General features: G+C 42.2%; 1 protein-coding gene across 4 annotated transcripts in view; it reads right to left on the reverse strand.

Moving 5' to 3' along the window:
• Positions 1-22,789, reverse strand: part of VPS13D (vacuolar protein sorting 13 homolog D) — a 96,252-nt gene that overhangs the window by 11,417 nt on the left and 62,046 nt on the right. For all 4 annotated transcript variants that reach the window (XM_066334313.1, XM_066334314.1, XM_066334312.1 and 1 more), the window contains 2 exons: positions 11,908-12,040; positions 9,936-10,131 (listed from right to left, as the gene is read on the reverse strand). In XM_066334313.1, the coding sequence (XP_066190410.1) occupies positions 9,936-10,131; positions 11,908-12,040 (329 nt within the window). The remainder of the gene's footprint in view (positions 1-9,935; positions 10,132-11,907; positions 12,041-22,789) is intronic.

Below are 22,789 nucleotides of genomic sequence, written 5' to 3' on the forward strand. Positions count from 1 at the left end.
AGCAACATTAGGTGAAAAAATTATCTATAAAAATACCAGCCACATGCTAAATGAGGTGACATCAAGGCAATAAATAGCTCCATCTGTATGAAAGAGTTTGCAGAACAACCCAGAAGACGTCTCTGAACAAAAAAGTAACTATGGATGAAGTAGTGCTGAAATAAAAGTGGGCTGGATATTTTTTTTTTGGTTAAAAAAAAAAAGATCAGTTTTACATATTTTTCCACGATCACTTTATAAATCTGCTGCACATTAGAAATCAGACACACGTGTATATTTTCCAAGCACAGAAAGTAGAAGGTTTACATTTTAATAGCGAAGTGCCTATTTGTGAATGGCAGCAGTGTATATTACAGGCAGTGTGAGAGGGTTAAACAGGACAGCCTCGACTCTTTATAAACTTTTGCCCTCTGGATATGTACTCATTGGCTGCTGTACAACACTCGAGCTGTATTACACGCCTTAACGATATGGTTCAACTGTCGGTCAGGCTTGGGGCTGGCGCTGGGCCAGACCGCAATCAATGGGACACAAACCTCCCCCTTTCAGATCATCACGAAGGCTCATATTATCTCCTTTTTGTCGTGCTGGTTAAATTTATGGAGCAGAACCCCGAAGCTGCATTCCTTGGCCTGGGCCGGCCCACGCGGGCCTCCCTTTGTTTGGTACTGTAAGGAGCGTGCTTTGGAGGATTGCGGGGTTGTTAGTTCAGGCACTGACTGTTTGCTCATGACTGAAATGAAAAGAGTTCAGGGGAAGGGCAAAAGGACAGCACAAGTGTAAAACCCCATCCCAGCAGGCCCTGGGCTCCCATCTACCGTTCCGGGCTGGGACTGAACACAAAACCTGGTAATGACAAAGGGGAAAGTCTGTCTGGTACCAGGTGAACAGCGCACCTGAGCACCTCCAGCTCTCCTGCTTTCAGGCAAGCCTGTAATTGCTACATAAATCTGAACCTTGACTAAACTGTCTTAAAATACTGCTTAAAAGTGGTATTAGTTTTAAAGCAATGTTGTATCTCTTTGTTTGAAATTATAACCTGACAGTGCAAACGGCCACAGGGTTCAGTATTTCCACAGCTTTAAACACAGGGAGTAACCTCAGAGAACCCAGCATTTATGGTGTAGCAAGAAATTCTAGTAAGACACAAAAATACTGGCCATACAGTGCACAGAGAATATTTTGATTTTGTCTAAAATGGGCATTTCCTACATCTTATTACTTGGTCTGGAGGTGAAAAAAAAAAAATCCACCTCTGGGTATGCTCAAACACTCTCTACTTAAAGCTTTATTCCTGTTGTAAATAAAGGGAACTTCTTGATCCCGCTCCTGACACCATTCTCATTCCAAATCCAAAACACTAATAGCTACTGGGAAAAAAAAATAGCTCTATCCTAGCTGAAACCAGGGTAACATCACAACCTAAAGATGTAAGACACCCCTAATGTGATCTCAAGGCAAAAGCACCAGGAGTGAAGGCAAACAGACAAGACTATTCCAAATCTGCACAACAGAAGCAAATACATACATGGAAAACCCCAAGGACTCTCAGTAGTTGTTCAGGAAATAGAAGGTACCTGTGGACTCTTTCTTCAGCACACAAATATCCATGCTTACCTTCCTCACTATGAAGACAGTGCCAAGAAGCCACCCCAGACTGCTGTAGCAGACTTCACCCCTGTGGCACCAGCACAGCTGTCTCAGCAGGTCCCTACACTGGAGAGCAGCTCCTGACATTTGTGCCTTAGAAATAAGTACATTAACAAACCCTATACTCCTATTGCATTAGACTAGTTTGATCTTTCCTGCTATTTTTCTGAAGTGAAGACGCTAGAGAAAGGGTCAGAAGAGATGATGAAAACTCACAGAATGTGTATGACATGTTTCTCGGTGCTGGGCCACAGCCTGACATTGGCCACAGCCTGTCCTGGTCCATCCCAGCAGAACATGGCTTGAATAAAGCCTTTGTTCCTTCCTGGTGGGCAGATGCTCCCAACTTATCCCACCTCGTTCTAAGCAGGCAGATTTGTGATATTGGAACTGCAAATACTTTATGGCCCAATCTTCAATGACTTTTTAGTTGGTTCCGCTGATGGTCATGCATGAATATATTTTTTCTTTCCCAAAGACTCTCCAATTCTATTCTAGGAGGCACCAATGCAGACTAATTAAATCTGCAGCTCTCTGGAATTGTTTCCACCCAAGGCAAGTGTTACACAGAATATACCAAGACAGTGGTATCCTTTAGCAGAGATGCTGTGATCTAAAAATCACACTAATGCCAGAACAAAACAGTAAGACGTGTTCCTTTTACTTTCTGGCCTTTGTGTCCTAAAGCTTTGGATGAAATAGAAGATAGTTAGACAGAACATGCAGGCTCTAGAAATACAAGTATTTCCAGAAGACATAAAACTTCCTCCCTGTCTAGCTGCATTCCTTTGAGTTAACAGCTAAATACTGTGAAGTGGGCACACAGAATAAGAATTCCACTTTGTGAAGCAAATATTTCATGTCACACAAAGTTTAAGTAGTAGAATAAATCTGTGGTAAATCCAACAAAGGATTTATCTGCTCTTTTCAGAAGGAAGTTCATAATTGCTTCTATTTCTGATGGACTATGGCAGGCAAATGTTACCGTGCCTTGGATTTAACTGAACTGGAAAACATTAGTCACCTACTACAAATGTCTGTGTGCCCCAAGAAACTTTCCCATGGCCTCCAGAAGTGTTGCACTGGAAATGGAGCAAGTTCTGTACCCACAATGAACATTTTCAGCCACCTCTCCTTTCATCCCTGACCAGACTAATACCACACACCACATTTCCCGTGTTAACTCGCACCTTTTCCAGACCAGTTACTGCACACAGTAACATCCAACTGCATCTGAACCCAGAGTTCTGCACTGAACCCAGCCCAGGCAGCAGTTTAACAGGAGCTGGGCATGGCTCACTGGATGCAGCACCTTTCACCAGGGATGGAAATGCACCTGCCCTTACTTTTAATATCATGGCACTAGTATTTGGGGGTTGTGGAGGCCACCACAGTGGGAACTCTGCATTCATTCATCCTTTTGAAATTATTTATTATTCTTAATGAATGGACATCTAAAGAAAAAGACAATTTCTTACTTTATGCTCAGGAAACTCCTCAACATTGCTCATTTCAATGTTTTCCATCTTTACTGTCTGTCCTCCCCTTGCAACACTCCCTTCCAGTGCCTCTGTCCTTTGACCAGAGTCTAAAAGCAGCCAGGGTATCTTTCTGCCCTCAAATGTCAAGTTAAATACTAACGTTTTAGTGGGAAATCCTTCTTATTCACAGAATAGATGCTGGGATTTAGAATGACAGCCAGTCCCTCACAAAGGCTCCCTGTTTAATGCCAACAGACATGTCATCACACAGTGCCTGCACCATTTCCCTAAGCCAGGTTTTTGTTCAGTTTAATATGTTCTGTCATGGCAAAGCAAAAAGGCTTAAACACAAAAAGTTACACAAGTCTTAACTAAAGGTTTAGCCCTCCTTGTTGGAATTTAAACCATCTACAGATTCTTCCTTAAATGCAGGGTGCATAAAAGCCCAGAGGGACAATGTGAGGAAGCTGAACAGCCTCAGCAATTCAAACCCTTGGGCTTGAAAAAAAGTCTTTTTACAAACAGGTAAGGAGGTTGTTTTGGGGTTTTTCTCTCTCAGACCTTGCTACTCCAAGTCTAGCTCATAAGCCCCAGAGACTAATCAAGATAACATATGTAAAGTGTAAAACGTGCAGATTAAACATTGCCTAATGCAAGCCCATAATTGCTCTTTTTTTTCCCCAAAACCTTCAATTACATAAAAATATTCCTATAGGCAGATGTGAAAAGAACCACATCTATATAATAATAATGATGTAGGATTATGTTGCTTCTCTAGGTCCAAACACCACGGATTTTACTTCCATACCATCCAAATAGTTAAACTGAGTGAGGTTCAGAAAAGGGGACAATGACAACAGACTGCAGCCAACTGAGTATTCTAAACATAAATAGTATTTAGTAGTACTGATCCCCCCAGGAACAGCCTCCTGGAAATATTATTTAGTACAGTGGGTAGCTGCAGTAATGAAAAAAAAATGTGTTAAAGAGTTTGGGCACCAATTCCGCTCAATCCTCCAAAAAGGAAAGGGAGATGTGTCAGTGCAGTTTGGATTCTCCAAATCATCTGGACTTTTCTGGGCACAAACAATAGGCAATGTATTATTCTAGAAACTGTGACATTTTTATACATGAGACTCTAGGGTTATTGACTCTGTAATAAAATATGACTAAGCAAACTCAATGTTTTAAAGCTTCATCCTGCTTTTACTGTATCCTGTGGGTTACAAAAGAAACCCAATGTAAACTAACTACATGCATCATTTCTTCAGTCATGCATAGCAAATCCTGCTTTATTGTGGAGAACAGAGCCTGCACTCCCAAGAAATGGTCCTGCAGCTCTTTGTTCCAGGGGGGTGGGCAAAGGGAACAAACTGTGAGATGCCCAGCCTGTCAATGCTGGAGGAGGGGACACAAAAAAAGGAAGAAAAACTGCCTCCCTGTATTTCAGTCTCATACAGAGGTACTCAGGCTTGACTTCACTTTGTTTCCAAACTTGTATCACTTTGAAAATTTTATTTTTATTTCTTGAAATACTAAGTTTGATTAATCACTGTATGAGCATGTTGAGCTTCAGAAGTGCAGAAATGTGGGGTGACACCGCAGTCTATCCTCAGTTCTCCTGACTCTGGGCACTCCAGAACAGTCACCACAAGCCTCAGCTGCTTGAATTCCTTCCAGAGAGCTTTGAGGGGAAGTTGACTTTCCCTTAGGAAGAGTGAACATGCAAAGCAGTCTTGACAGATTCCACTCCCAGGCAAACATAACCAGTATTTGACTGAGAAAAAGTGCTACTAGTTTATTGATGCACAGCAAAATAAAATCTGAGTAGAAACAAGAAGAAAACCTAACATCTTCTTACAAGACAGCTGTAGAAAAGAGAACCAACTAGAAGCCAGAAGTGTCTCATGAAGAAAGAAGCACTCCTTGAATAGAAAAAGGAACAGAGAACCACCTTCTGTTCATCCCAAAGGGCAGGTTCACTTATTTAGAAATCATTTTAGGTCTTAGATGGCGGATTATTGTCTCCTTCTAGTTAAGATACTAAATTATCTGAGGTGCATTTTCAGAAAGAAATTAATGTTTTGAGATTATATCAGCCACACTGAAGAGAAACAGGGCTGCCTTTGGGGAACTGCTTCTCCCACACGGAAATCCACATTTACTTATGCAACAAGCAAGAGCAGACACTTCAAGAACAATGCCAGGATCTCCATATGAACTACAGAAAACTACCAGTGATAAAATAAAAACCTAACAGAAGAATACCAAGCAGGTGAGACTGGTCACAGAAAAAGAAGCATCTACTGAGGTGCTGCAAAACGTGTAGACACAAACACAGGTTTGCTTAACTACAAGAATTCAGTGATGTAAAACTATGTTTGGAGGACAAATGAAGAGGCATTTAAAATCCCAGTGAGAACACTGAAATATGGAACGACTGGAAGAGGTCAGAAATATGACAGGAAATGAAATGGGATTCAACCTACAACACTGCATTTCTGGGGAAAAGTAATCCAGAACACAAACATGAAATGGGCAAGGAGACACCTGCAAAGCAGTAAAATCAAACAAAACATAAAACCTCTTGAGGCAAAAGAGCAAGCAGAAAAATGGGCATCAGTTTGCAATGGGATATGGCAGTAAAACCAACCAGGACAATTCTGTGGCTTGCAGAGCACAGCCTGTCCCAGTGCAGGGGGATGACAGGCCCTTTTCACTCCACACAGATGGGAACCTGCATGTGGGGGATTCCAAAGCACCTCCACAAAAACAAGGGAACAATCTGGACATCAGTAATGACAGAAGAGAGTAAACCATAAAATCCAGTTGGACAGTGACTGGGCACAGGAGGTTGGGCTGACAATGAGGAAAAGCCCATGGCTACAGCTGTGCAACAGGGAGAGGAATGGAGAAATCTGCTCAAAGAAAACAGATTATCACGAAGACCTGTTATCCCACTGGGAAAATGAAGAAAGGATATGAAGGAAATCACACTGCTCAAGTAATTTATTGATCAGACTGATAAACACATTTTCTCTCTGGCTTCTAGGAAAATCTTAGAAAGGGCTTACCAGAAGAATAACAACATCCCCTTGACCAGAAGGCCCATAAATGATATTATTGTAAAGACTTGTAAAGTCAGATCTAGATCAAGTCCAAGGTCAGGACCAAGTCTGGGGCACATACAGAAGTGCAAAGGTTCAAGCAGTATTTATCTGTTAAACCTGAGAACCTCGTGGCAGTATGTTGGCTGAGTTGGTCTCCATACAATTAGGATTAATTAATTTCCTACCTCTGCTCAGTGTCACTGATACTCATGCTCTCAGCCACACTGCTTCTGACCTCGGAATACAAATCACAGCTAACAGAGAGATGAATGCAAAAAGGCAAAAAAATTTAAATTGTAATCATCTGCTTTTGACATTGAGTCAAACTTTGCAACCTCACTGCACGGCTTCAAACGATGAGCAAAGGAACCTAGCACATATTGCTGCTTTTCTCATGAAGTACATTTAAAAGAATCAAATATTTATACAACCATTTTCTGTGATCATTAATGGCTTTCCAATTTTAAACTACTCTTTACTAGTAACAGTCTAGTTCATGGACAGAATGCATCATAACTGGGGAGGTCACAGAGTTATCTACTTCTAATTTTCACATTGTGACTCAGAAAAGAACATAAACCCTCGCAGCAACAGTCCAAGAATAATCTTAAACTTGCACTGACCTGGCAGAAGCCTGAGAGAAAGCCATAAAGACAGTTTCCTGCACTACTTGTTAGGTTAGACACACATCTAAATATAAATGTTCTTTACTTGTGCTGCACCAGGACGTAAAACACGTTTCTAGGCGAGAGCTCTCCAAGCATATCCAGAGACATAACAGCTTTCCTGTTTTGAACTGGGCTTTAAAACTTTTGGCAGTATATGAAAAATATGGAAATAATCAGAACTGTTGTATGTGACACTGGAGTACTTGGAACACATAAAACCCTCTCAATAAAGGTATCGAATCATAGGCATTTATAAATTGGATGTGCGCTGCACTTTCACCAACTGTTTCATGCTCTCTTCTGCATTAAATTTAATGCACTAGGGCATCTAGGTTTAGATAATAAGTTTATAAGATTAGTCTTGAAAAAGTCCAGCCTAAAGTCAGATTTAAAAAATATTTTCTTACCCTTTAAACCAAACACCTTTGAAACTACCCCCTTAAGGTCTGAAGCCATCACCTGTGCCTCAGCCGTGCTGGTCTGGCTCCATGTTCCCAACACATGGTGTGTGCCAGCTGCAGGAGTTCCAACACAAATCAACACATTTGGAGACAAAAAAAGACTCATGTCCATGTAGCCTGATCACAGGAACACATGCTGCAGACTGTTCCATTCCATTCAAGAACTTTGCTGGAATTAGACTACGTCTTTCAGGAAAGCCAACAACCTCAATTAAAATTCTTCATCCCACTCAGATCTGATCCAATGGTTAAAGTAAAGCAGATGAAACTCAGAGTTTTTTTTAAATCCAACCATGTAATTAGAGAATTGCAAGGGGCCTATAATTTACAGTTACGTATCCTGCTATTTAAATGCAACTGCAATTAAGTGGCTGAGTCAGCTTTGCAGCAGCACCAGGAACATGCACAGGGTAAGGTCAAACAGCTCTTGCCACACTCATGAACTCAGTCTTCAGGTGTTCAAAGCTACACTGGAGATCAACTCCTGCCATGCATTTCCAGTCACATCCATCAGGGAAGGCTGCTCTTGTGTGCTGAGCTTGGAAGAGCCCACAGGGCCCAGCATGCTCCAAGCAGAGCCAGCAGCCTGGGCTTGGAACATTGTTCCCCTCCTGTTCCAAACCACACATACTTGAGCAGTTACAAACGCGGATAGCGGGACACAGCAGCCCAGAAAACAGACAAACCCTTTGTCGTGTGGGACTTTTTAAACCCCCAAAAGGACAATTTGGCTCCTCCATTATATCAGCACATAAAACCCTCACACCAAACAAAACATGAATGCAAGGTTGCTTACAGATGGAGGTGGCATTTTGGTCCCACCTTCCCCCCGCCTTATGAATTCTCAAGTACATTTCTTTAGCTAGGAAAGTTTTGATCAGACTTTTGTAGACTGGAAAACTGTAGGAACTGAAAAACCTGAGAAAGGTTGGGGCTTTCCCCCCTTTTTCTTTTCTTTCCTCTTGTAAAAGGTTGTTGGGTCAGAAACCTGACAGACTGTGTGTTGACACTAACATCATTTCACAGTGCTCATCTGTGACAACAAGATTGCAAAACCTAGTGAAAGGAAAAACATGGTTCAGCTCATTTGTCTTAACCCTTTCTCTTAACTGACAGTCAACAAGGCAAAGAGAAATATTTCCCAAAAGAAACAGAAGCCCAAGATCAGGCTGGCTGGAGATTCTCTTGCCCTCTCCAGCTGCTGTCCAGTTTGGCAACTGCTGGTAACACCTACAGTGTACAGGCTGTATCTCACAGAAGCATGTCAAAACATGAATTTTAAGAATATGTGTTTTTTGAAACAAATTACAATAGACACACAGCTCAATCAGAAATCCAGCTAACAGCACAGACAGGTGTGCTTCCCCCCACCTTTATATAAATCAGTCAACCTGTGCAGTCACAAAATTAAGATATGCACAAGCAAAACACTGAATTTTCTCAGGGATGCACTTGGAGTTCTCATTTAATTTCGTGCATGCAAATATACTTACTAAATTTCAATCCTTGACCTCTTGGTTTTACAAATCAGGGTAAGTCTCAAATATGCAAGACACACAAACTTCCATTTTCAGAACAAAGCCCACCTAGGGTCATTCTTTAGGCTTTCTGCACCTCATACTTCATCAAACTTATTGTTTACTGAAACCCTCATGCAGACCCTTCAGAATTCCAAGAGTGGCACAATAAAACACAGGAAATGGAAAAGCCAAATGGGAAGATAAAACAAGCAAAAACTCCAACATTTTTCAAACATTTTTCTCCAAGCTTTCTGACAACAAAACTTACTTAGGGTTTTCTTTCACTTCTTCAGCACACAGGTCTCATGTACATACAAGAGGACATCTTGGCATAGTAATAAAAAGCAAACTCTTGGCCACAAAGAGCACAAAGACTTCTCTCAGAGAAGCCCTTGGTCCTTTCCCTCTGCCACACTCACAGAAAGTACTAATGAACACTTATTTATTTTAAGCAAAACCACTGTTAGTTTGCTGAGCCCATGTTACACCAGTAACTGACCAAAGGAAGAAGCCAAAGCATCAGTCCTGATGCGCTTACACCTCACAGCCACAGGAGGATGGGTACACAGCCACCCCCCAGCACAACTGAGAACTCTGCACAAAATAAAACTCAAAACATAGTGGCACTAAACTGATGACAGAACTCTTCAAACCTTCCAAGAGCTGTTTTTCTACAGCGAAATGGAAGATGGAAGTCGAGCAGGGACAACTCCTTCATTTCAACTCTGTGTGAGGATTCAGTGGTAGAAGTTTAGTCTTACTACATACAGCCTTTCTAAATTTTTTTGCTGCATCTAATGGTGTAGGTTAATAATCCCTGTTTTACGTTGCAGCTTTTCCAGGCAAATTTCACTCTTGTTAGATTATCAACAAATGCCATCTACTAAACCAAAAGGAAACGGAATGAAACGGGCGGATAACAGCTCACGGTAACTTTGATGATTGTTGCTTTGCCTGAGGAAGGATAACCAGTTCAGAAGTTGCAGCAGGCATTAACACACGGTTTTACAGCATTACTGATCAGAAATACCAAGTGGTGGCTGACCTGGGGCCGCTCAGGGTGGCAGTGTCCCTCACTGCCTGCGCCGTTTCTGACGCGAAATCCAGCGCTCCTGCCACAGGTTTGGTGACGGTGCCCACCAGCCCCTTCCCCAGGCCAGATATGAAACCACTGACTCCTCCTTCCGTCTTCACTCCTTCCACTGTCGACGTTATGACACTTGTCAACCCTCCAATGATACCTGGCAGAGACAAGAGCAGCAGAGAAGTCCAAAATTATTGGTTCTAGAACTTACAGAACCTCATCCACCTCATGCCCTCTGTCCACATGGTTTATTGTGCATTTAATTCAATACACAAACTTTCAACCAGTAACTTTATACTTTGTATATGGATATGTACAGACCATATTATCCCACTGAAAAACATTTAATGCATCATTAAATATATGTATTTAGAAGTAGTTTTATACAGGTTCATTTGCAGCTGCAAGTGCATCAAGAGCCCTCACTAATTGCCCAGGTTAAATGGTTACTTAGGATGTGAAAAAATTCCATCACCACAAAAGCTGGTACAATTTGAGACAGAAAACAACAAAGTGCATTTCTCCATTGGACAACGTCAACTATTTAAAATTGGCACTTTAACTGTCTTTAAAGTCAGTTTAAGTGACTTAAACTATGATGCTGTTGACAGACATTTCTGTGCACACTGCCCTTCCTGAGAACCTCAATGCTCTGAGAAATCAAGCACCTACTGAGATTTCAGAAGACTTGGAACAGTTCACATTGTCTGTGAACACACTTTGGAGATTTCACATCTCTGTGATTAAAATATCAGTTTCTAGGGGCTGGCTCAAGCCTTCACCTGCTCAGCCTCCAGCAGCCAAGGGCTCCTCTGAGGTCTGTAACTCAAGTACAGACCAGGCAGATCTAAACTGCCAAACTCAAGAAGCACAAAGTATTTAAATCTCTCCTCTTGAGTAACTATAGTTTATGATTAAATCCTGTCTGTTGAAATGTAGTAATTAGCAGTTCCTTTATTTTTTCAAAAAATTGAATGGGAAGCACTTAAAAATGCCACAGACTTAGGGCTAGAAGAGTCACACTAATTACTGGATAATACAATACAGTGAAGTTCTTTTATAGTGGACTTCTCAGCAAAGATTCACATATTTTGGATTTCCTGTATTTCAAACTGTTCAGCACACTGGTGTGAGAGAAACCTTTCATGATATTTTTCACACCTACAGTGTAGTGTCTTTGTATGACCAAAGCAAAAAGACTTTTCTCAGCACAGAAAAGATCCTCTTTTAGGGAAAGCCAAATCAGCTTTGCACAGGCTGCAACAGTTACATTGTGAGAATAACATTTAAACAAACTGAGCCAAGATGATGCAAAATATAAATATTTGCTTTAAACTTGGCTTGTATTGATTTAACCTTCTTCAACAGATAAATCATGAACTAAATCGATGTGAAGTTCTGGCCAAATTAAAACTAGTCCACTACCCTTTACACAAATAAATGTCTCTAGTTCTTAGTACACTGAAAAAACCCACAAAATAACCCAACTGGTGAAATGTAACTTTAAACTGATTTACTGAGTCTAATGAAACTCAGGTTTTTGGAGCTAAAAGTAAACATAAGAAAGCTACAACCCAGGCATACTATTTTTTTTAATGTCTGGCCTTCAAAAAAATTGTTTGCGTCGGTATTTCATGCCTCCACAAAGAAACTGATGTTTTGGATGAACTTTTTTTGTCATTTTAATTTGCTAAATAGCTTTTATTTCCAGTTGCATGTGAAAACCCCTGATTATTAAATGTAGTTTCTGTTGACTTGAAAACCAAACAATGCCCCCACCCCAACCTGTCAGCACTGAAATTCAAATATAAAGCCTCTGATAGCTCCAGTGCCCAGGCTTTAGCAAACACCCAGCAGTAACCCCCAGCAGTTATTTACAATCTGATCATCCCCTTTAAGAGAGATATGAGTGAAAATTACAGCAAAGGGTTACCATGTGCAAGTCCATGGATTCCAGCTACAAGGTGCTCTCCACTGGTTGCAGCATGGTATCGGATGTATTCCCGCTCTGTCTGGTGTCTGTTATCCATGGTCTTTCCCAAACCATCCGACAAAGTCCCAGCAAACTGCAAGAGAAGACCTTTTCCGTTACTGGAAGAACAAAAACTGTTTCTGGTAAGTAGCTTCACTGCAGAAAATTCCTAGACCCTACTTGTGAAATTTATACAACTCATTTTGATACATAACAGAATCTGTCCAAGTCTTTTGCCATGGAGAAAGCTCAGAACTACATCAACACATGTAACTGGAATCCTGAGGTGACAAGGAGATGCCCCAACTACTGTGGCCAAGCCAAAACAAACCAAGTCTATGAGAGATGTACCAAAAGCAATGCCCATGACCTTCAAAATCTGAAAGAAATGTTATTTAGATATAAAGCGTTTCCTCTGCAAAGATATATGCAGAGCTTCAAGGCAAATATGCCTGTCATGAAACTACAACATTTTTAAAGAGCTAATTAAATTCTTTTCAGTAACTCAGGGTAGAAGTGGCTGTGCTGTAAAAGGAGTGGAAGCCAGGCCACACTCACAGCACAACAGGGGGAGATCCCTGACAGGATTCCCAGCTGTGCTGAGAAGTGTTATCCCAGTTTAAAGGACAGGTGTCTGCCAAGTAAGGCAGGAACCTCCCTTGAAAAGGAGAATGTGATCCCCTTCCATCCAAATTATTACAACTTTGAAATGATAGGACTTTCAGGAAAAGATATGGGATTTTACTAGTGTATATATATGTATAGCAAGACAAAGAAAGAACAGCAATGGTAACAACAACAAACAAAAGCAGGAGCCCAGCCCCAGCCCTCTCTGGGCCGCAGGCACCTTCCCCTTGGGCGCAGTTCTGGGCACGGCCAGCAGGGGCGCTGCTGGCTCCCGGCTGGGCAGGGCGGTGAGTCCTCCGAGCCTGCAGGGGGCGCTGTGGCGCGGGGCTCGGTCCCTCTCCACACGGTAGTGGCGGGTGCAGAGAGAAAAGGGGCTCCTGCTGGTCCTAGTGCCCCTCTGGGTGGCAAAACGGACTGCAGCAGGAACCTCAGAGCAGCAGGCTGGAATGGCAGGGCTGGGCATACCAGGGGTGGCAAACACAGTGCAGCAGAAACTCTGTAGCAGGCGCTGTGGACGTCAGGCAGACAGGGATGTCGAGGTAAAGTGCAGCAAGAAACCCAAAGGAGTGGCAAAAAACCAGCAGTGGCAGCTGGGCTCCCGCCAACAGCTGGGAGATATTCCCTCAGAGGGGCTCGGGGTCCCAGGTTTGTCCCCTGAGGCACCTGAGCAGATGGTGAGCGCCCTTTGTAGTGAGCTCGGGTGTTGATGAGGCCCCAGTTCAATGGCTGCTCTTATCAGCAAAGCCTCACCCACAGCAGGAGAAGCAGTAAAGGACAGAACCCCGTGGTGGTGGTGGTGGTGGTGAATTCTCTGCTCAGCAGCCTCAGCCCAGCATCTCCCCACTGATGAGGAGCTGAACCCAGCATCTCACTCCCCAGCCAGTATCTCATGGTATCTCTGCCCTTCCCAAGAGAAAGCCCTATCTGCTAAGAGGGCAGCCAGTTGCACCCCTCTCCCTCCTCATCCAGCACATCTTTTGTCTCTCATAAGTATCACCATTATCATCTCTTAGGCAACAAATGGGAGAAAATTTCCTGAAAGGGAAAAAAAAATAATTCTAACCTCCAACATGTGTCCACAGGTATGAAACCAAAAGCTCAAGGGGAACCCTGAGTGTGTGTGTGGAGCATTTTGACTCCTTACACTTACCTTGAAAAATGTGGGGAGGGATAGGAGACATGCTTGGGAACATTATGTCCAAACAGGATTTGTTCTGAGAACTGTGACCATTGCTGTGTGCAAGTCAATATAAAAGCACCAAACAAAAATGATCTGTTGTGATCTGCTGACCCTTAGTCTGATGTAATCAGATAGAAACCAGAAGCTCGGTGGAAGGAGGGAGACAAGAAAAGGAGACAGAAAACCATCAACCTTGCCTTGTATTCAGGATATTACTAGAGAAAAGGACTCCCAGAAGGAATTTTCCTGGAACACTCTCCAAAAACTATCTGCGTTTTGTTTATGTGTAGTTGGACACCTCCTGTACCACTCTCAAATACTATCAGCATTTGTACCTCCTTTCAAGAAGTGAACAAACTTCATCTCTCCGCCCTTGTGGAAGGCAAGATCATTTAAAGCTTTGTTGTGTCTTCGACTGGGGCTGGGGAATGTACCAGGTGCCACAGGAATGCCAAAGACACTCAGGGTGCTGAAGTCCCCGGTGTCCTGCATGACCACAGCTCTTCCAGAAAAAGGACTTTATTGTGTAAGGACCAGCCTATGTCTCATGGACCATCTCCTCTGCAGCCACAGCAGCTCCAGTAAAACCCCTCCATGGCTCAGGTGTGCACCAGAGGACAACTGAGACCTGCTATGAAACCCTGAGGCACTGAAGATTAAAAAAGAACCGGACAAAGAGCTCATTTCTGGGCCCACTGCCACAATGAAGTTCCCCTCCTTTTTCTGCCATTTCTTCCAAGGCTGTGTTTCTTTTTCACTAATGACACAATGTCCCGGTTTGAAACACTCCTTTTCAGCCTAAAGACAAACCAGTCCAGCGGCTCCGATTATCTAAACAAGTAGATTTTAACAAGGATGGAAATGAAATCCCACGACCTTTCTTGTGACTTGATCATATGGAGACTAAACAGAACATAGTGACCATGGACTGAGCTACTTTTGACCTTGTTGTGAACTTAAAGTAGATGCTATTTAAAAAAAAAAAAAATCTTAGAGACACAAACCAACCTGAAGCTATCTATGAACTGTGTTTACGGTTAGGGTGTTTTCTGGAAAAATACTTTGCTTATAAGGGTTAGAGTAGTTGCCATAAAAAATTGAAAGGCTCAACAGGTTTTCAGAATTCAAACCTCATTACAGAATCTCTCAACACTTGAAAATGATTTTTCAAGACCACATTTTGAAGTTATAGTAGTGCATGACTAGACATCAGCCAGAAGGAATAAACCAATTTATTGATGAGAATTGGTAATCTCTCTTTGCAGCTTTCCCTGAACCACCCCCTGCCGCACTCACACTTTCCAGCTCCAATACTCCAGCTCCTCCTGTGAATACAATCCAGTCTTTCCTCAAGCATCTCTTCCTTTCTTCCTCAGACACAGAATCTGACACCTAATTGTCAACAGCAATCCTGTTTGTGTGTAGACAGAATTTTACTGCAATTGTGTATTTCTCTTAGTAAGGAGGAAAAAGAAAAAAATGCCACACACATAGTTTAAAAGTCAAACTCCATTAGCTGTAAACCCAATGTTAAACAGGGACATTTTTGTTAGTGTTATTTCGAAAATAGCACTGAATTACAGCTGTAAGCAAAACAACTTAAAGATTTTCACGTACCAAACGTACCATGAAATGTTTCCATTTTGCCCTGATTCAGGTGACAAAATGTGAACTGAGCACACATTCAAAATCTGAACTGAGCAACTGAAGTTCATGTTGAATTACTTTTTGAAGCGGCTCCTCCTCCCCCCCTCCCCCGGGACTGTTTGTTTTCTGGCCTCTTTTAATAAAGACTGAAGCCAAACTTTTGTCACCATCTGCACCATTTGTAACCAAAGCAAGAGGCTTCCTCAGTGAGCAGCACAGTGAGTGGGTCCCTCCTGAGCCATTCCCAGCTGGGACCAGCCCCTTCCTGCTCTGCGGTGCAGAGTTTGCCAATTAGAGGTGAAATGCCAGGGAAGATAAAACAAGGAGATGGTCCACAGGCATTAGCAAGTGATGGGAAGGGCTGCTGGGCAATGGGGCAACTCATCCTTTTTCTGTGAGGTTTAGACTCATATTTAGACTGTGGTGTCAGAGTTACCCTGATTACTGATCCGAACTACACCTACATCCATCTTTATCACCTGCTGGGGGTCACAACCTGACACTTCTTTTTAACTTTTCTGTGCACCTCAGAAATACTTACCCCGAAATGGTTTCTGAAGTCTGTTTCAGCTAATAGGATTGTATCTACCTATACAATAAGGAAATTAAAGATTTCTAACATAAAACCCCCACAACTAACCAAACACCTGCACGACACCTCCTGCCCAGTCTGTCTCTGTTATAATCACTGTATCAAGAACAAGTTCCTGAGCCATTACCTCAGGATCAGAAGCCTAAGCAAGCACTAGAAATTTAAGCAGTTTAAGTTCAGCTTAAACTCCAAAGGGAGATATGAACAAGCTGAAGCACAAAAGCAGACTTGCCTTTTCCCCACTATATGTCATGCTCTTAGATGCCTCCTCTGGGGAGTGCAATGTCAGCTGCTGAAGTTGAGGTTTTAGGACTGTGAATTTGCAGAGATGGTGCCTTATTGAGCTGTTAACCCGGTCACAGAGCAAATAGGCTCCAGATAAACAAAGGTGACACCAAAAGTTCGACGCACCCTTGTCTTCCTCAGCTTTTGTTAATAAGGTGTGACCTGGTAACTTCAAAGCCTACCCAAGACCATGTAAATGCCAACATAACTAAACAGACTGTGGAACAAACATGAAACTAATCAAGGGACTTGTAAAAAACAGCTCCCTCTTCTCTACCCTAATTTTCATAATGAGTTCTTTGTCTGATGAAAAAACCAAATTACTCACTTGTTCTTTTATCTCTGCATTTTTCCCATTTCAGACATCCTTTGCCTTGAAACAGAACTGCAACACAATACATTAGTGTCAGCTAAGGAAAGTTACCTACTTCCAGACCAAAAGGCTCCAAGTGTTTCTGGATGAAGCCAGTCTGCACAAGGCACACATAGAAGTGGGTATTTTACTTGTCAACTTGGCCTCTCCAAACAGAGTGGAACAGAAGCCTTCCAGACTGCTGATTAAAAGCTCTGTCACTTCATGTACTTAAAATATTTCAACTTATCATCAGTATGTATTGTTTAATGCTTTGCCTTATCCATTTTGCCTGGACAGAAGGACAGCCCCTCCTAAAAGCCGCAGGCAGCTGAGCATTCATCCACCTTCATTCACAAGACACCCTCTGCCTCCTCTCACCCTTTTTGTCCCCAAAGCAGATGGTTCTTCCTGCACTATCCTTCTACAGAGGGACACTGATCTTTTCTTCCAGGTCTACACTCTAAACACTTGGATCACTGGTTTTCATCCCACACCACTTCACGTATGATATGAAGCTACTGACTGGTAACAAACCGCAAGCAGAAAACATACCTCACTGCACTTCAGCCTACCTGCTGTAACATAAACCCATCCTCCTGAGGAGGGTAAATATATTTTCCTCCAAATCCCAGGACACTATGCTGGTGTGCACACTGTCTTTGGATGAGCATGCTAACCACTCTCAGCCCTCCACAACCCTTGAGGATGTTACAGCACTTCTGCAAGCCCAAGGCATGCTGGGCTCAGCCTCCTCCTCTGCAGACCCAAGTAAATCAATGATTCATCACTTCTTCTTTTACATTTACACAGCACCAACAATCAATACTAACTATTCACCAAGATCTGCAAAAGCAGATGAAATACTATCTGTACAAGAAACGGATCTATTCATGTTTTGGGTTATTTGGTCTTTTGTTTTTCTTTTTAAAGGCACAATAATTAAGGAAGTTTTACCACAAAAACCTTTTACCACTGACTACATATCCCTTGCTGTTTCAAGCACTAGAAGAAAAACAAAAACACCCATATACAGTGTTTGTGAACCAAAGCTGGTGCCAAACAATTAAGGCTTATGGGGCACAGAAAGAATTCAAAGCAAATGAAAACTCGACTTCAGACTGCTTGTTCCTTCTAAGCCAGATACATGAAGCACACAGCATGGAAATAAGGTTTAAGTAATCTTTTAAAGTCTTTTTAAGCTCTTGGCACTGCCTGGTTCTCTAAGGACATCCCAAAAGGATAAATACACAATTATGATCTGAGTCCAAACATTCCATTGTAATTCTAGCATCAGAGAATGGTACATCTACAAATATTTTTGACAGCAAAGCAGAACATTCCAAAATGGAATGTTAAGGGAGAAAGTGATGAAATTAAATACAGATCACTTAAAACTTCTGTGCAAACCTCACAGTGAACTGTGTTTAGATCAGAAATCACAGGATTTATTTGGTTCTCTGCTTTGCTTTGCAGAACTAATTTAGAAATTAGTTCAGTCCTTCGTGGTCATTTTCATTGCAGCTACATTATTAAAAATCACCTTAATTTCTTACAACGCTACAACTCACTAATGGTATTTTAGAGGAAGACAATGTTTATGCTGATGTCTGTCAGTATAAGACAACAGTTACAAACTAAGCATTTCCCTACAGAGACAAAAAATCCTCACAGTGTACATGTTCCAGGCTAAGGAGACACAGATCCATGCTGTTAGGATTTGCGGTTAAAAAAGGTCATCCTCAAATCTTGCTGCTATTCTTTGGAAAATACAAAAATCAAAAAGCCCTGCTGGATTCTTGGATATACACAAGGACTGGGTGCAATGGGACAGATAAAGTTGTCCAGTAAATTCTGCAGCCCTGCTTTTACTGCAGTGTCTCAGGATTGATATGTAATACATTTCTGTGACTTACAATAGAAGTAAGTTTTAGAGCAGCTTCTTTACTCATCAGTACACACATATTATAGAGTGGAAGCAGTATATATTTCATTTTACAAACTGGCCAGCAGTAGGCACAGACAACAAACACAGCTTCCTCCCTCCCTATCACTGAGGTCAATGGTGTCTTACACTGGCACTGAAAAGTGAAATGCTTGTATTTGAAAATACAGGCGCTTCCTCGCCAGGTTTCAAAGGGGCCTACTGGTCTGAAGCTGTTCCCCAAAATATTTTTGCCATGTCTTTGGTCAGTCTCATAAGAATTACTTGGGGCATTTTAGCAGGCAGGATTGTGAATTCAGTTAAATTTTTACACTCTAGACTTTTACATCTTCCTTTACACATCAAGACAGACCAAGTCAACTTTTTGATCCAGTCCTAACCAGAGAGGACAGCTCAGGCTGAGCCCCCAAGGCATTTATAACCCAGCCTAGCTGCGCAGAGAGAAACGAGTCCTGGCACTCTGAACAGCACCGACACAATCTTAATTTAGAAAATACTAAATCAGCAAAAAGCGATAATCAGCTTCTCATTTTCAGAGCAACATAAACTTTGACCCTCTCCAAATTACTGACAACCGCGAGGAGCCGACGGCTTTTCCCACTGAACAAACTTGCTCCTTGAGATTCCCTGCAGCATTCCCCACCCCTACTGATGTCATACGCCCCGAAGTAAAGGAGCTTTAATTAGCTCACATCCCATCGTTAACTGAGCTCCCTAATGCATCCTGACAAGGGCTGCTGGCGGCCCCGATGGGGCGGCTGTGATTAGCCGGGTGTCCCCGGGGAGCCCCGCTGTTTCCACCCCGCCGTGCCCCAGGAGCCGGGTCGCTTCCCTCGGGGACCTCCTGGGAAGGAGCACCAGCAGGTGCCCGCTGGCAATAGTTTTGTGTTACAGGGCTGAATGAGTGATCCCTGCAGGAACCGCCGGCTGTTTTCACAGACACAGAAGGCAGTCAAAAGTCCACAGCATGAACTTGGAATGACCCCAATCGCGAAGTCACTGGCGGGTTCATCTGGAGGACAACTGTGCTTTATTAAACAACTAATACTCTTAACAGATAATTCCCCTCCCCCCGGCCTTAACTCTTACCGAGCCTGAAGGTCTTCGTGTTTGTTTATTTTTTGGGAATGGAATTATTTGCCCTCCTTCACGAAACCCCTCAATAAACTGAAAAACAGAGCAAAACCCTGAAGAGATCCAGTACCTTGAGTTAATAGCTAACAACAAAGTAGCTAACAACAAAGTATTCAGAGAGGCCACATTAGGTTGGTTTTAACATCATCTTAACCAGCTCTCTTGATTTTGATTTCCAAAAGCATTTCCATCTGCACTAACTGCAGCACTTAGGCTCTTTCCAGACAATTTCTTTTTCTGCCATGACCATCTGTGACCACACTTGGGATCTGAAAGAACCTCCTGTTCAAAAACTAACAGGCTTTCCGTTTTCTACTAGGTATTTTGAAGGAAAGCCCATGCAAGCACATTAATTGGACCTGCCATCCTGTGTGTGTGTGAATAGTGAAGACTCTGAGCTGTTTGGATCTCCTGGTACGGCCTGACCTTCTCCCCTGGACACAGAAACACTTATTTTCACTCCTCAGGGTTACAGACTGAAGGAACCTCAGGTTTAACTCTGTACTACTTAACATTTTCTGCTCAACTCGACAACTTTAAATACACAGTAGAGAGGTGCAGTCAGCCATTTATCAAGACTGAAATTATGAATTTCAAACTCACACCTCATTTTTTCTCCTTCAGATGCTAATGGTGATAAATGGGATAGATGTGCCTGTCTGCCTGACATGTAACAATTCAAAACCTGCACTTTAAAACTGAATTTCATTTCATCTATGATAAACGCTTATTTCCAGTGTCACAGTTTATGACTTGGCAACTCTTTGCATACCTCATTTTAAATTCTCCTTTGCTCATTGAGCTCTCCAATGAGTCAGCAAAACAGGAGCAGTGCATTTTATTTTACAGGACATTCAGCTGGTAACCCCCTTCAAAATGAAGCTCTAGAGCAGGTGTAAAACTTAAAGCTCTCTAATATCTCCTTTTTCAATTGTCAAATGGTCACCTGTACATTCCTCTATCCAGCTGTGCACGTCCATGTGTGCAGCTGCTGCACTGTTACAGGACTCTCACTGTCAACGGAGTCATTTCTCCTGGGTAAGGCTCATTCAAAGCTGCCACCAAAGTGTCCCTTTGCTTTTGAATGGGGTACATTTAGGACATTAAGTCCACATTAAACCAGTTCTTCTCACAGAATATATCACCATTTCTGTTCAATCTACCCACATCCATACCCATACTCCACATAAAAATATACTGGAGTAAAGTGTGTTCACTTTGTGAAAGAAGCTTTGTAAAAGCAAGGCTGAATTTAAACCAAAGTGAGAAGAAAACTTTTAACCTCGATGCTGGCCACACACGTTTTATCCCATGGTACAAATGAAAACCAGGATGAACAAAATAATATTTCAGACTTCTCAAAGATGATCCTTTATCCCAAAACCTCTTTCAAAGATACTAATTACAGATACCAGATGTTCTGCACATTAAAACTGACACTTTCCATGGCTTTTGATTGCCACTAATTGGTCATAAAACTTGCTGTCTTTTCAAACTGGCAGGAAATGGGGAAATGGCCTCATCTGTAATGTTCCTTCAGTACTCAACATTTCTGCCTGGGAATTTCAATTGCTTTCTACCTCATAATATGCACATTTTGATACAAATTCTCACTGCTCATGCAAACCTGCACGAGCTCCTCATCTGTGGACGAAATGCAAGTTAAACTGAAGAAGATCTGCAGTGCCACCTGGACCGGCTGCAGGAGCCTCCATGTTACACTGAGAAAGACAAAGATTACACTGAAGAAAATGCAGAATAAGCTCTATTTGATCCAAACTGCATGAATCACTTTTGGAACAGAAAACAATTATGGTAAATGCTGCTAAATCCCACTACTTCAATACCTCAGCTGCCCTTTTAAAGGGATGACCACCAACTTTCCTGAAGGAAAACTCTAATTCTAATTTGTAGGGTTGCCCACAAACATGACACATATTCCAGCCTTCCTCACCTTTATCCAGTGACACTGAGAGTAACCACACACATTCTGCTCTTAGGAGTAGACTAAGTAGTAGACTAAGGAGTAGACTTAGTAGTAGACTAAGGAGAAGAGCCAGGAATCAAACATCATGAAAACATAGAGTGGTAGGACACTCAGCAAACTCAGAACCCAAACACCACCAGGACCTTTCTACAGCATCATTTGATGATTCTATTCAAGACTCTTCTGAGGAAAACACCACCACGTATTTCTTTTTCAGGCTTCATATGCAAAGGCTTTTGTTAGAAATTCCCTGACACCAAGATATGATTTTATTTTCATCTACTTCCTTGGCATTTTGAGCTAATGTTGCTAGAGCTGAACTACAATAACTTCAAAGATGGGAGAATGGCAGTTGTTCTTGCCTCTGAATGGTATCAAAGAGGAGTAGTTGATTAAGTGAACTAAGAAACTTTAAACAAAAGGGAACCATCAGCTTTGATTGTTTTAGAAACCTTTCTATCTGTTTTTGGGTAGGGACTGCTCAAACTGTACCTTCCTTCTGTGCTGTGCCACAGCCATTTCTCATTGTATTTACTGCCAACTTTGTTAAGGTTAACATTCATGCAAGTCAAACACTTGTTCAAGATTTGTTTTTAGATAATTCCTTTATTACTTCCTCTTTATTTTCCATTCAGTTATCTTTCTGTCACTGCCAACCCCTTGAGATTCTGCTTTGATTCATCTCACAAGGAGGGTTAAAACTCCCCTTTCTCTTTGTGCTGCTTTCATACTCCTGTTCTACAAATGCCTCCATGCCAAACACCCACGTGGAGCATCCTTACTAGCCTTAAAGTTTTCTTACCTGATTCTAACACCTCACCTCTTTTCCCATCTCTGTTAAGCACCTCTGCCATCAGTCTGAACTCAGCTGCAATAAATAGATGGAGTGAAAGTCCAGGGCAGAAAGGTACATCAGCCATAAAAGAAAAGAGATACTTAAATGCATTTTGCTGCAACTCCCCTCTAGGGAAGTTTTGGCACCTCAGGTGCCTGCTTCTGGAAGGAAGCCTGTCTCCCAGAACACTGTGTACTTCCCAAAAAACCTAACAGGGAAATGCAGCTGTGACTGATGGTTTACCTTTCCTTAAGAAGCC

This window comes from Sylvia atricapilla, chromosome 22 (genome assembly GCF_009819655.1).
Source record: "Sylvia atricapilla isolate bSylAtr1 chromosome 22, bSylAtr1.pri, whole genome shotgun sequence".
NCBI classification, from domain to species: domain Eukaryota; kingdom Metazoa; phylum Chordata; class Aves; order Passeriformes; family Sylviidae; genus Sylvia; species Sylvia atricapilla.